The sequence below is a fragment of the Myxocyprinus asiaticus genome, chromosome 41 (assembly GCF_019703515.2).
Source record: "Myxocyprinus asiaticus isolate MX2 ecotype Aquarium Trade chromosome 41, UBuf_Myxa_2, whole genome shotgun sequence".
NCBI lineage: Eukaryota > Metazoa > Chordata > Actinopteri > Cypriniformes > Catostomidae > Myxocyprinus > Myxocyprinus asiaticus.
Window position 1 is genome coordinate 10,415,207 of NC_059384.1, and position 13,146 is coordinate 10,428,352.

The 13,146-nt window shown below is 36.9% G+C and overlaps 1 protein-coding gene across 4 annotated transcripts in view; it reads right to left on the bottom strand.

Annotated features, from left to right (window-relative positions):
• Nucleotides 1–13,146, bottom strand: part of LOC127431748 (rho GTPase-activating protein 29-like) — a 76,062-nt gene that overhangs the window by 20,265 nt on the left and 42,651 nt on the right. For 3 of the 4 annotated variants that reach the window (XM_051682272.1, XM_051682273.1, XM_051682271.1), the window contains exons 4-11: nucleotides 8,544–8,640; nucleotides 6,121–6,187; nucleotides 5,419–5,479; nucleotides 3,916–4,062; nucleotides 3,389–3,453; nucleotides 3,107–3,217; nucleotides 2,921–3,001; nucleotides 1,768–1,938 (exon numbers count right to left, since the gene is read on the bottom strand). In XM_051682272.1, coding sequence (XP_051538232.1) covers nucleotides 1,768–1,938; nucleotides 2,921–3,001; nucleotides 3,107–3,217; nucleotides 3,389–3,453; nucleotides 3,916–4,062; nucleotides 5,419–5,479; nucleotides 6,121–6,187; nucleotides 8,544–8,640 — 800 coding nt within the window. Of the gene's footprint in view, nucleotides 1–1,767; nucleotides 1,939–2,920; nucleotides 3,002–3,106; nucleotides 3,218–3,388; nucleotides 3,454–3,915; nucleotides 4,063–5,418; nucleotides 5,480–6,120; nucleotides 6,188–8,543; nucleotides 8,641–9,904; nucleotides 10,196–13,146 lie in introns of those variants that run through there. The other variant, XM_051682274.1, reaches the window with a different exon arrangement.

Genomic DNA, 13,146 nt, shown 5'->3' on the forward strand with positions numbered 1-13,146 from the left:
TCTTGAAATGTTGCTTCAATATATCCACATAATTTTCCTTCCTCATGATGCCATCTATTTTGTGAAGTGCAACAGTCCCTCCAGAAGCAAAGAACCCCCACAGCATGATGCTGCCACCCCCATGCTTCACGGTTGGGATGGTGTTCATTGGGTTGCAAGCCTCACCCTTCTTTCTCCAAACATAACGATGGTCATTATGGCCAAACAGTTCAATTTTTGTTTCATTAGACCAGAGGACATTTCTCCAAAAAGTAAGATCTTTGTCCCCATGTGCACTTTCAAACTGTAGTCTGGCTTTTTTATGGCGTTTTTGGAGCAGTGGCTTCTTCCTTGCCGAGCAACCTTTCAGGTTATGTCGATATAGGACTTGTTTTACTGTAGATATAGATACTTGTCTACCTGTTTCCTCCAGCATCTTCACAAGTCCTTTGTTGTTGTTCTGGGATTGATTTACACTTTTCGCACCAAACTACATTCATCTCTAGGAGACAGAATGTGTCTCCTTCCTGAGCGGTGTGATGGCTGCGTGGTCCCATGGTGTTTACACTTGTACTATTGTTTGTATAGATGAACGTGGTACCTTCAGGCATTTGGAAATTATGTCAAGTAAAGAGGCACTGAGTTTGAAGGTAGGCCTTAAAATACATCCACAGGTATACCTCCAATTCAGTACACCTCCTATCAGAAGCTAATTGGCTAATTGTCTAAAGGCTTGACATCATGTTCTTGAATTTTCTGGAACAATGAACTTAGAGTATGTAAAATTCTGACCCACTGGAATTGTGATATAGTCTAAAAGTGAAACAATCTGTCTGTAAACAATTGTTGGAAAATTACTCATATCAAGCACAATGTAGATGTCCTAAAGTACTTGCCAAAACTATAGTTTGCTAATATGAAATCTGTGGAGTGGTTAAAAAAAATGCGTTTTAATGACTTCAACCTAAGTGTATGTAAACTTCTGACTTCAACTGTATATGTTGGAGTTAACATTAACTAAGATTTATAACTGCCTAATAAGTATTGTTCATTGTTAGTTCGTTAACTTATGTTGTTAACTAATGTTAACAAATGGAACCTTATTGTAAAGTGTTACCCAAGTTTCAAAAGTGAAACTGCACAAGAGAGCGATAGAGACTTGATGGCAGCCAATGTTTTAATGCACCATGTACCATGATTAATCGCAATTTATCACAGAAAACTCTACAGTTAATTAGTAAAAAATTTAAATCGCTTCACAGCCCTAGAAAATATTTAAAGAAATATTTATTTTGCTACAAAAAACACTATGTAAAATGCTGCAGAGTCTTTGTGAACACTATAATAGTTTAAAAGTCAATACTGGGCGATGATTTAAAGGAATCAGTGAACTGTTTTTTTAACTGCTCATTGAAGTGAACCATCTGAATGAGTAGCTAAAATGAACTGGACTACCCAGTGCTACATAAGAGAGAGGTGCACAATGTGTGCACATACAATATGTGTGATTTTTGTCATTTTTTCACAATACATGGCTATTTGTTTGAAATGAAAATGGCTCATTACTGGAAAAGCAACACTATTTTGAAAACAGCTGAGATACAGCTAGTAGTATTGCTACTTTTATTCGGTTACTCCTCAGCTCTCAATTACATAGACAGTAAAGAGGTACAGAACAGTGCAAGACCGGGTCAAGCCACAATCACAAAGAGGATTGTGACATGGATGGATGAAGTGGTTGTGTTAGGAAGTGTTGTGTGTGTCGTGCGTGTCGTGCCCGTATCAGACCTTTTGCAGAGCTTCCTCCTCCAGTTTGCGTCTCTTTTCCAGTTGTTTTGCTGCTGTTGTTCCAATTTGTTCCTCCTCGACTCGACTGGTGGAGCAACGGGCCTTCTCGTACTCCTCCTGCCTCTGCGCCTGCAGCAGCCTGGCCTTCTTCAGTGCACTATCTGCTTCATTCTGTACATACACAATACAAACAATTAGCCAATAGTAAGAGGACATTTACATCTAGAAATCTTAAAAGAACAGCAGCAAAAACAGCCTGTTTAATTCTAAGGGTTAAATAAAGGGTTGAAATAGAAATGTATGACTATTTTTGGGTGCAAGAAACCTTGACTAACATCATAAATGGACGTACAGTAAACAAAGTGCAGAATATGGGCTCTTTTTTGCATTATAAGATGGGCAAAAATAACAAATAAACACAATAAAAGAACTTATAGTTCTTCTAGAAACTCAACTATACATATTACAAGAGTTGTATATAAACAAAGTACAAATACTTAGTGTACTTAAGTAGATTTTTTTGAATATTTCTACTTAACAGGAGCATAAATGTTTGACTTTTAATGTTATTTAAATATTCTGAACAAAAAAGGAAATTAATGAAAACTTTTGAAATTAAAAATACTAAAAGAAAATGAATACTTTTACTCTAATGCATTTCTCTAGACCTTTTCGTGACTTTTGCACACCACAAAAAAATAACATAGCTGCAAATGTAAGCTGTATGCAGCTCGGTGATAGTGATGTCTAATTCGTGAACAAATCGTTTTGAAGAACACTCTATAGGAAATAAACACTTTGCGCCAATTCATAGGTATTTGAAGAACATGAGCAATCACACTTCACTTGTAGCAGCCTTTAAGCTCTATCCTAAACTTTGTTTGCTCCCTTTCTGCAATAATAAGTCATAAAGAGGTGCTAAATGGCCATCTACAAATACCTCACACAAAGACCTGTCTGTGCACCAACAGAAAGAACTCGCTGCAATTGAATCTGATGTAATTAGTGTTAACACAGAGCCCCTATTAGATCAGCAGAGGAATCTGGACAACGGCTGGATGGCTGGGACAACTCTGTTTTGAGGGGGCATCTTTTGGTAAGCTGAGTATTTCACAAGTACTTATATGGCAGATTTGCCTAAGAATCCACGCACCATTTTTTTCTGCACTCTTTGCCATTGTTCCTTCACCTCCTTTCTTAATTTGTCAAGTTCATTCTTTCGAGCCTGCAAAGGCTAAAAAAAGAAGAAGAAAAAAAGCAAACACACTTTTATAGAAGCCAGTACATTTCTCATCCATCAATTAGCCAATGAAAATCAAGGATGGAATGGTAGTCATACCTGCATAAATTTGTTGGATTGGAGCGCAGCTGTGGTTTGCATGATTAACTGGCTATATTCAAGATCGTTTTTGAAGGCAGAGATATAAATATCCTGGAATGGCATGTGCTCCTGGAATAAACCACAAAGAATTGAACAAACAGATAGTAGGCACTGATAGCGCTTTATTTAGCAAATGTCACAGTCTCAGAAAGGAAGAGTGTAAGTTTTTGCATTGTACTTATATGAAACTGCACAACTGAAGTGTGTATCGTAGGAGAAAGGAGAGTTTTAAATACTGACCTGTTGAGTCGCCAATGCTTTTGCAGATTCAGCCATCTTGGAGTAGCTCTTTGCGCACTCAATGTCTGAGAATAGAGGTTACGATAAAGGATGCAAATTGTTAACAAAAAAGCTGCCCATATTGGGTCTAAAATGTCAAATTCAGGTACTCTATATAATCTTTTCAGTTATAGAACTGTTATATAAAAGCAATATCAGGCTCACAAGCTACTGAATATCAGATGTGTGACTACGACTGTATCACAACCACGCTGATACTCAGTATATTAGCACTATTACTCTAGTGATATTGCTCAAATATCGGCCATCGGTTAACCTGTTCTATGGCTCTTGTCACTGAAAAACCTAGACTGGTTTACCACTACAATCAAGAAAAGCAATCTAATACAATTCTGCTTTAGACAAAACATGATTATAACTTGAATAAATGTTGTAATTAACAACTAACTGCATCAAATCTTCCTTGTCTACTTCAGACATAAACATGCCTATACAGATATCCAGAATCAGGGTGCTGAATTACTCACCCATATTTAGACGTTTGTCCACCCAGGCCAGGAGCTCCTTGGTGTACTTTGACCAGGCTTTGGCATAGAGCAGGGCCGACTCCACCCCACTGTCACTCCGGAGCAAAGCTCCATCCATCTCCTCCTGCCGCGCGGGCGGAGAGGGACCTGCGAGGAGGGAAGACACACAGCCGGACACATTGGTGATGGTCAGAAGCAAGCACTGGCACATGGATCCCACCAAACTCACCCCAGGCATGGGTGTTTGTTCACCAGGGGGGCTGCTTGCGCATGTGTGCGTATGAGTGACAGATGGAATCTGTGTGCTGACCTTGGGGCTGTATTAGAGTGGATTGGCACTAAACAGCCCTGCCAGGATTTAATATGATGGCGAATGTGTGAGTGTGTGAAGTCTGATCTGGGAACAGCGAGCTGTGTGTGACTAGAGTATCTGCACAAGTTGAAACGTTTGGCTTTAAGGGATAGTTCACCCAAATATAAAAAAATTCTTTCATCATCAGAACGTTTTTATCAATGGGGAATTGATTGCATTGTGAAAACTAACAGGTGGTTGGAGGGGAGGGGTTGAAAAATAAAAGGGGTAAGTGATATCAGCCAAAAGGGAAAGTTGAATTCGGAGCAAGTTACTATATGTTGTAGCAGGGACTATAAACGAAATGTTTTGTTCTGTGCAGAAACATTACTGTTTCATTCCAGTTCCGGCATTCCGCAGCCTTCTTTCCAAATGGTAACCGGTTAAAACAAAATAAAGAATGGTTAGTAAAGTTCTTTTTAAAATGATGGTACTCTGTGCTAAAAGTGGGTGATAAATCATTTGCTGTGTTTCCAGATCTCGCAAGAGAAAAAATGCAAACTGGTTTGAAAAAACAAGGCCAAAATAAGGGACTTGCCTTACCCCAAATAAGTAAAAAATATTTTAAAGATTTTTTTCCCCATGCATGTACATAGTAGTTATTACATACAGCTGTCAAAAAGGTCTTTAGCATATCACGGAAGGCTTCATCCATAACTTGCAGTAAGACAAAGAAATGTGCGATGCAGCAGTTTCCTTCAGGGTCAAAGCACATGCTTATGTTCTACTAATAAGAGAGAAGCGTAATTTTTTCAGGCAAAACATGAAGTGGTGTAGTTCCGAAAATGTACTGTAATAAACTTTTTGGTCTTTGTTTAATTAAAAAAATTATCCAAACGAAATGAACCAGTTATTAACCAGTTACCAGCATTTAAAAATAACGTTTTCACTCCGAAACAATTGAAATGGTCTTCGTTCCTGTTTTCTTTTCTTTTTTTTCGGTTTTACAAATTGCAAAAAAACAAATTTTTTCAGCTTTTGTTTTCATTCCTTAAATCGTTTTTAGCCCTTGATTTGTAGAAAGATTTTTTTTCTTTGAAATAAAATTCATCGTACACCATTGAATTGTTCACAATAAGATCAGGAACACAATTTACACAATTAAACAGTGTATAATTTCAAGGTACAGTGAACTGAATATTGATACTCACCTGGTGGGTCATCTTTTTCCAGTCCACATCCTCCAGACTCCACCGTCAGGTTTTCAAAGGACTGAAAGAAAAAGAAATTGACACAGGCGACAGTGTAAAAAAAGTCGGCAGCACTAACAAACAATTCCAAAGATAAAATTAAACTTTTTTTTATTTGGCATATCTGATTTATCTGAAGCACACATTCACAATGTCAAAGTGTCACTGTTTTTTTCCATGAGATATATCACTGGGGCAGTCCAAACAGGAAAAGCCCTCTTCTCCAAAAACAAACCTTGATTCTATTTTTCTTTACTGAGGTTTGCACACTCTGACCCCATATCAACACCAGAGAAAGAGAGGCCACATCCTTTAGCCACTGACATGGTACACAACCACCTGCTGATTTCACTGCTTTAAAGTCTATGATGTGGAGTGGAAAGCAGGAAATCAAAAGGCATTTTTGTATCTCTCTGCACTGTTTTTTCAGTTGTTTTTCTGTTTAAACATGTTCTAGTTGGAGATCATTGACCACCGTGACGTCACGCTGTTTTTTCAGCATCTTGAGCATGATCGCCATGTTTTTTAGACGCTGTGTCAAGTTATAAAGTACATCAACTTTTAAAAATGCATCTTGAGATACCTTCTTCCTGTCCTATTTGTTGTGCTGCATCTACCTTTTTTTTTAGCGTAAAGACACGTTCGGTCTTAACAGCCCCTTACCCTGCTTCTGCGGGTCTGAGAAAGCCCCGAGCCGTTCTCTACATCTCCCATAAGGAAGTCAGACACTCTGAAAAGAGAAAACCAAAAAGAAAAACTCAGGATTAAAACAAAAAAACATATGCACACACAATGCACTGCAAGACTATAGCTCTTGTCCAAAACATAGTGAGATGCCTTACTGTCTACTGCCTACACAGACAGTAACTTGAATGGAACCTGATTAAGTGACTGATTTGGAACACACTACATAAGCAGTAACTCCGTGCATCATACAAATATCACTCCTCATGCAATGCACATCAATTGTAATTGATTCCAATAGAGTTTCCCTGTTCAACTCTTAAGGTTTTTTATGGAATTCCACCTCAAACTGACATACCCAAATCTGAAGGCTCCTCTTACCCACATACAGTGAAGTAAATGTAAAATGTTGGTCTTATTTTAAAGGAAACTTAGTTATTGTATAATTAATAATTATCAATAATCAATAATTGTTATTGTATGTGTTCAAACTACTGTAATAAACACAAAAAATAGGCACTTTTTGACACTAGATGGGAGCAAACACTGAAAAAAAGAATTGTTTCTCTATCATTTACCATTCAAAAGGTATTACTATGAAACCGAAGGGAGGCAAAGTGGCCATATAGTGTCACCAAGGTCTGGGGTTATCCAAAATGCAAAAACAAGCTATTACAAAGAATATTACACCAAAAATCCTACTTTTACTATTCGGTATACATGACAATAGCACTTACAAGGATTCCCAAACAGATTTTCTTATCTTCTTTTCAAAGACACACAAATTATTAGTAATGGGATAGACGAAAATGAGACCTAAGACATGAAAATGCTGAAGATGTTCTTATTTATTTATAATATCATGGCAAATGTATAAACTAATATAAAATGTAAAACAGTAATATACTGTAACAATAATACAAAATGCAAAAGTGCAAACTTTTCTTTAGAACAAACAAATATTGAATGAAAAAAGACATTTATAAAAGACAATAAACAGCAATATAAATTTCAAACACAAACTATAATATATAGACAGACACTGTAATATACTGTAACAATGTAATATAAAATGCAAAAAGTGCAAACATGCAAACTGCAAACTTTTCTTTAGAACAAGCAAATATTGAATGAAAAAGATAAATAATAAATAAACAGCAATATAAATTGCAAACACAAACTATAATAAGTGTTTGCAATCTATATATTATAAAATATAATAAACCAGTTGCTCTAAAACTGCATGTTTTGCTTTTTTGGAGCCATATTGAGATTAATAATAAACTATAAAAATAAAGTGTGTGTCTGCGTGTGCATCTACAATTGCTTCGGCAATACGAATTGTGTCTCACATGAGTGCAAGTTACAAGACTCGTGTTGACGGCCAACTGCACACAGCCTATGATGATGATTATCTCAGGCTCTGATTGGTCGGGAGGGAAAGACTGACAAGTCTTTGACAGCTTAGATCATCAGATTTCCAATGATATGTGTCTCGTCATTATCCGTGGACGATACCATATTTTGCCGATTTTATGAAAATAACAACCTATGTTCTGCTCTACGGTGTTTACAAATATATAAAAGATCTTCTTTGAGATTCATTCGGCAATCATTTGATCTGTTGTTTTATTCCAACAAAATAAACTAAATATACATAATCTGGAGAATGAGAGCTTTTGTTTGATATATGGCTTGTCTATGTTCATCAAATCTGAGCGATATGAAAAATATTCAAATTCATAATCATACTTGATTTTTATCTGTACATTGGTTGCGGAAGTGGGAATTTAAACATTCAAATGTTGCGCAATGTAAAATAAATAAAACAATTACGGTTTTGTGTGAAAAGTAGAGGGTCTAAGATTTGTAATGATACCACATATGACTGTTAATGTTCCATCAGGACATATAAATATTGAAGGATTATCGTGATTATATAATTTTCAACCCGGGGGCGGGTTTAAGAGTTGAACACGTTAACACTTTGCTAAGCTAAAGCCGCAATAAGCATTAATACAGCACACAAAAAAATTCTGTAAAACAATAATTTTTTTATAAAACTAAATAATTTTTTTATCAATACTTTCAGTATTCAATTAATTATATTTATTATCAAAATTTCTCTCAACTCATCCAACATATTGAATTTATGGCCTATGAGGCCATAAAATGCATAAAACTAGATTTTGGAACAGAGCTCATGACTCACTTACTATATCAGACACACTCCTGACATTAAAAACAACATGCACACCTAAACCAAATAGTGTTGGTGTTATCTTAATAGTGTTAGTCACTATCCTTTTTGCAGCTGTTTCTGCCATATAGCTATTTTTAAATGACTAATCAGATGCCCTGCAATGACAAAACAATAAATTAATTCTAACTGATGTACTTACACATTGCCAAATGTGAAGGCCAATGTATCTATGGAAGTGTAGATCTCAGAAAAGAGCGTCTGCTTATTATCTTCATTCACTTCCTTGAAGTTCACACCTGTTTGATGTGACAGAAAGTGAGGGAAGAAAAAAAAATATGAATGGAAGATAAAAGGAGCTCTTGCTATGGTTACGAGTATTAAGGCATAACCCAAAACCTGCTATTAGCACAGAATGGATACACAAAATAAGATTGGATTACAACAATGAAATTTTAAATACATGTAGCAACATTACTGATTACGGTAGTTATAGGTGTCGCAATATAGAGTAAAAACGTTACTTATCCTTGAAGATTTCTGATCATAATTTTCCACAGATGTAAAAGCTCTTTGATTTCACTTTTGGAATTTAAATGCATATGCTTTAGTTCCTAATAAAATTACCAGTAAATGGCCAGCAAACATTTTATTTACTCGCCATGTCTAATTTTTTCTCACATGTGGCACTGAGTATTAATTTTGGACCCTGTAAAGAACAAACTATTATAATGAACAGATATAACAGCTAATTCAGTCACCTCCTACATAAAAATATATAAATGATACACAATTTAGGGTCAAATTCTACTCTAATATTAGATGTAAAACTTTGGCTCAGTCTGTAATCTAGAGGGAAACTTGTTTCCTGAGTCTAAACACTGGACTGGTAAAAATGGGGAGGAACTAAACAGAAATGTAAATAAGCTACAATCAGCTCTAATAATAAACACTGTGAAAATAAACAATTGTCAAACCACTAAAACCACTGATGCAATTCCTATTTCAACACCCTCCCCCCTCGATTCCATATCCACCCCACCACCTATCCAACCTCCCAAATGGAGGGGAACAAAGATTTGTGAAGAGAAAAGGCCAATGGATGTTCAGGTACTCCATTCAATCTGATTTCAACTAGATTCCCTTCTATTTGCTTACAAAAGGTTTGCAATCTCTCCTAACAAATCCAACCATTGCTGGAAAACTGTTGAAGACCTTCAATGAAAACCATTGCAGTTTAACTTTCTGGTGCCATTCAAATGAAAATGAGCATTTATGCATTCAGAAGACACTTCAATCCAAAGCAATTTACAGTACATTCAAGGTATCAACTTTATCGGTACGTATTCCCTGGAAATCAAACCCAGCAACTTGGCATCGCTAACGCAATGTCCTACCAGCTGAGGTACAGGAACACCTTCAGAATTCCAAGAACTCTTAAGAGGAAAACTCTAGAAGCTCTTTTTTGTTTCAACAAATATGCACAATCTTAGTGTGGGTTTCCTGTCTCAGAAGCAGATAAGCATTCAGTTAATGATGCCTTCAAGACTCAATTCAACTTACCGACCACCACACTTCCCATCCAGTTAGCACACACCGAACAACCAGGGAAGTCAGACGCCTAAAGATGGCAAGAAAAGTCAAGATCAAATAGTTTCTGGAAGACTATTTAGGGTCTTTCCTCAAAATTTCCCAACAAGCTCTTTCCTTGAGGACAATCCTTGATTGAATGAAAAACCAAGCCAGTCAAGAGAATCTTCTAAAACCTTGTGGAGATATTAAAAAAAAATGGTTTTAGATTTCAATGCAAATGTGATGTGGACCTGCCGCTCCTTCTACTGTCGTTTACAAAGTTCTGTCTGGTCGTCACGTCCCCTCATCCCTCCACATACCCCTCCCCAACAGGACATCCTGAAGCTCACGAGAACACAATGGCAGCCCTCACCGTCCACATAAAATCCAAATGTGGAAGTTGCATCATCAAGCAAAAATTACATTGTTTTTTCTCGTTTTTCCCCCCTCCCTGGGAAAGCAGGCACCAGTCAGGCTTGCTAATCAATTTCTCTTCCAAATCTAAGGGGAAGAACTGATAAAACATGTACAAGAGAAAACACTGAACTGAACCCCAGGAGACCGAGTTTAGATGTTTCCCACAGAAGATACCAGACTTATCTGCTCAGATATGAATGACACTCACACGTCCTCACATAAGAGGTGGTTAAAATGAAGTTCTAACTAGGTGCAAAGAGAAATTCGATGTGGCCGTCTTCATAGACAAAAGAGTCAGGAAAGCAGAAGGGCAGCATTTAGTTAAAAAGTCCTGAGTCAGTCATTTGAGGGAGGGGGGCTTTTGGAGGCTGGAGGTGATGAGAGGTAAAGAGATGTGAGGACCGATGGAAACTACCCCAGCTAAGAAAAAACACACCCCTTTTTTGCCCATGAGACGCAATACCAGAGAAAATTACTCTTGAAATCCAATATGTGCAGTATGTTGCATGAGAAAGCCTCCATCTTGTGTAATAGCCATACAATACTAAAAGAGGAAGATGAAACATCTCATTGTGGCTCTTTTTCAAGAAAACACAGGCCAGGTTTTTATTTCCTCAGAACGGAATGGAATCTTAGCACGAAAATTATCACGGACAGGTCCCACAAGGTTCGTCAACATCAGCGCACATCTTCCCATCAGGATCCAGCATTTGGAGAGCTGGGGAGTTTGTGTTACCATGTTCACATAATGTTCTGGACCCTAGTCCTCCCTAGAGCCTCTGTGTGAAGGTTTGCCTGAACTCCTGCTGGTCCCCATCTTATCCTGAGGCCCAGCCAGTGGGGTCAGTGTCACATTTCTGCAGCGGATGCATGTGCCGGGCTGAAAATGAGAGTCTGGCCTGTTCAAACTCCACAGCGGAGTTCTTATAATGCCTCTAGCTTCCCGATCTGGATATTCAACTTTCTCTTATTCTAATCTCTGTGCTACAGAGCTAGAACACTGATGATTAAAGTGTCACATTACAAAGGTTTTAGTGTGTGTGACAGAGACAGAGAGATTGGTATGAGAATGAATGTGTATTAAACACAAGAGGCATTTTGCCCCTCTAGTGGTGGCAGTTGGAATTTCTACCAATGATAGGAAATCAGGTGTTTAACAGGGGTGTAAAAAAATGAAATATTTCCAAAATAAACTATTAGGTGGATTTTCTGAATGAATAGTCAGCTACTTGGTCTTAAAAGGAACGAATTTAGATGCTACTGACACTAAAACCTCAAGTTTTTATAGGGAACTTGCATCTCTAAATTTATCTTTAAAGAAAGTGTCAAAACTAAACAAAGAAAGAAATTTAACTAAAACTACTAGTTGACCTGACTAGTCATTTTCTGACCCATCCTTAGTGTTTAAAGGAATGTTCCAGGTTTAATATAAATTAAGCTCAATTGATAGCATTATTAGCATAATATTGATTACCACAAAAATAATTTCAACTCCCTCGTGCTTAAAAAGCAAACATCGCAGTTACAGTAATGAAATTACAATGGGAGTGAAGGAGGCAAGTCCATAGTCATTAAAATTGTTTTAAAAGTATGGCCACAAGAGTAAACATTATACTGTATGTGTTAACATGATTTTACAATGATAAAATCAGGAATTTACCAGTGTTGCGGCATTTAACAAATTAGACACTAAAATTATGTTAACAAGTATTATGTTTACATCTTTTGGCTATACTTTTGAGACAGTGTGTATTTTACTGTCTATGGCCCCAATCACTTCCATTGCAATTGCCTTACTGTAATCACAATTTTTGCTTCTTCTTTTTTCATCCCTCCTTCATTTTTTGTGGTAATCTATATTATGCCACAAATGCTGTCGATTGAATGTAACTTGTATTGAATCCAGAATATTACTTTAACAAATCATATTTAAGTCAAATTAACCATATTTTCAAGTTAAATAAGTTGCATTGCTATTTGACTCCACACAGGAGGTTGCATAACAGGATTGAACTATTTAGAATGAGGAAGCTAAAAGGTTTGGAGATGTGTTTATACAGAAACATCACATGGCCCACTATGAGCCCAAATGTGAAAACAATGCTAGGCTTTTAGGCTCAGTTCCCACTAACAACGTAGAGTGCAGGTAAAGTGAGCATAAGATAAACCAAAACCTGTCATTTACCAAGTTCTGCTTCTGTTTGTTTAACAAATGGGGACCCACAACCTTTTGACACAAAATAATGACATCTCTGATACCAGACAAGTTGAATGTCATTGCATTATATAACAAAATATCTGTATTTGTATTGTTCTGGTTGTCAAACTTAGTGGTGCATGTCCATAGTTAATGTGACACCTACACCTATGGTTGCTCTGCTAAGACACCATTGTGAACTTGAGGGGAATACATACATCCATTTAAATGAGCTTGAGACCAGCTGGTCAAAAGTAATTGCAAAAATTGCTCAGATAAGTGAAATTAGTTCTGTGAAAAGATAAAGCATCATTTGCTTCCAGATGCCACTTGGTTTGATTTTTTGTTATCTAATGTAGTGGCATTCTTTACATAATTAAGTGTGACTTAAATATACAAACACTTTTTGAGGCCAGTGTACGCAAACACACACAACTACCTCCCCTCAACCAGATTGTTATTCTTTCCCTGGAAAAAAGCACAGTGTGTCTAAACGAGAGCAAAAAATATGCAGATAACTTCTGAGAATTTTGTCCACAAGCCAACTGAAGAATCACTTTGCATGGAGATGCTTATCTCTTACCAAGGAACTGAGCGAAATGGGATTTCTTCACACTAA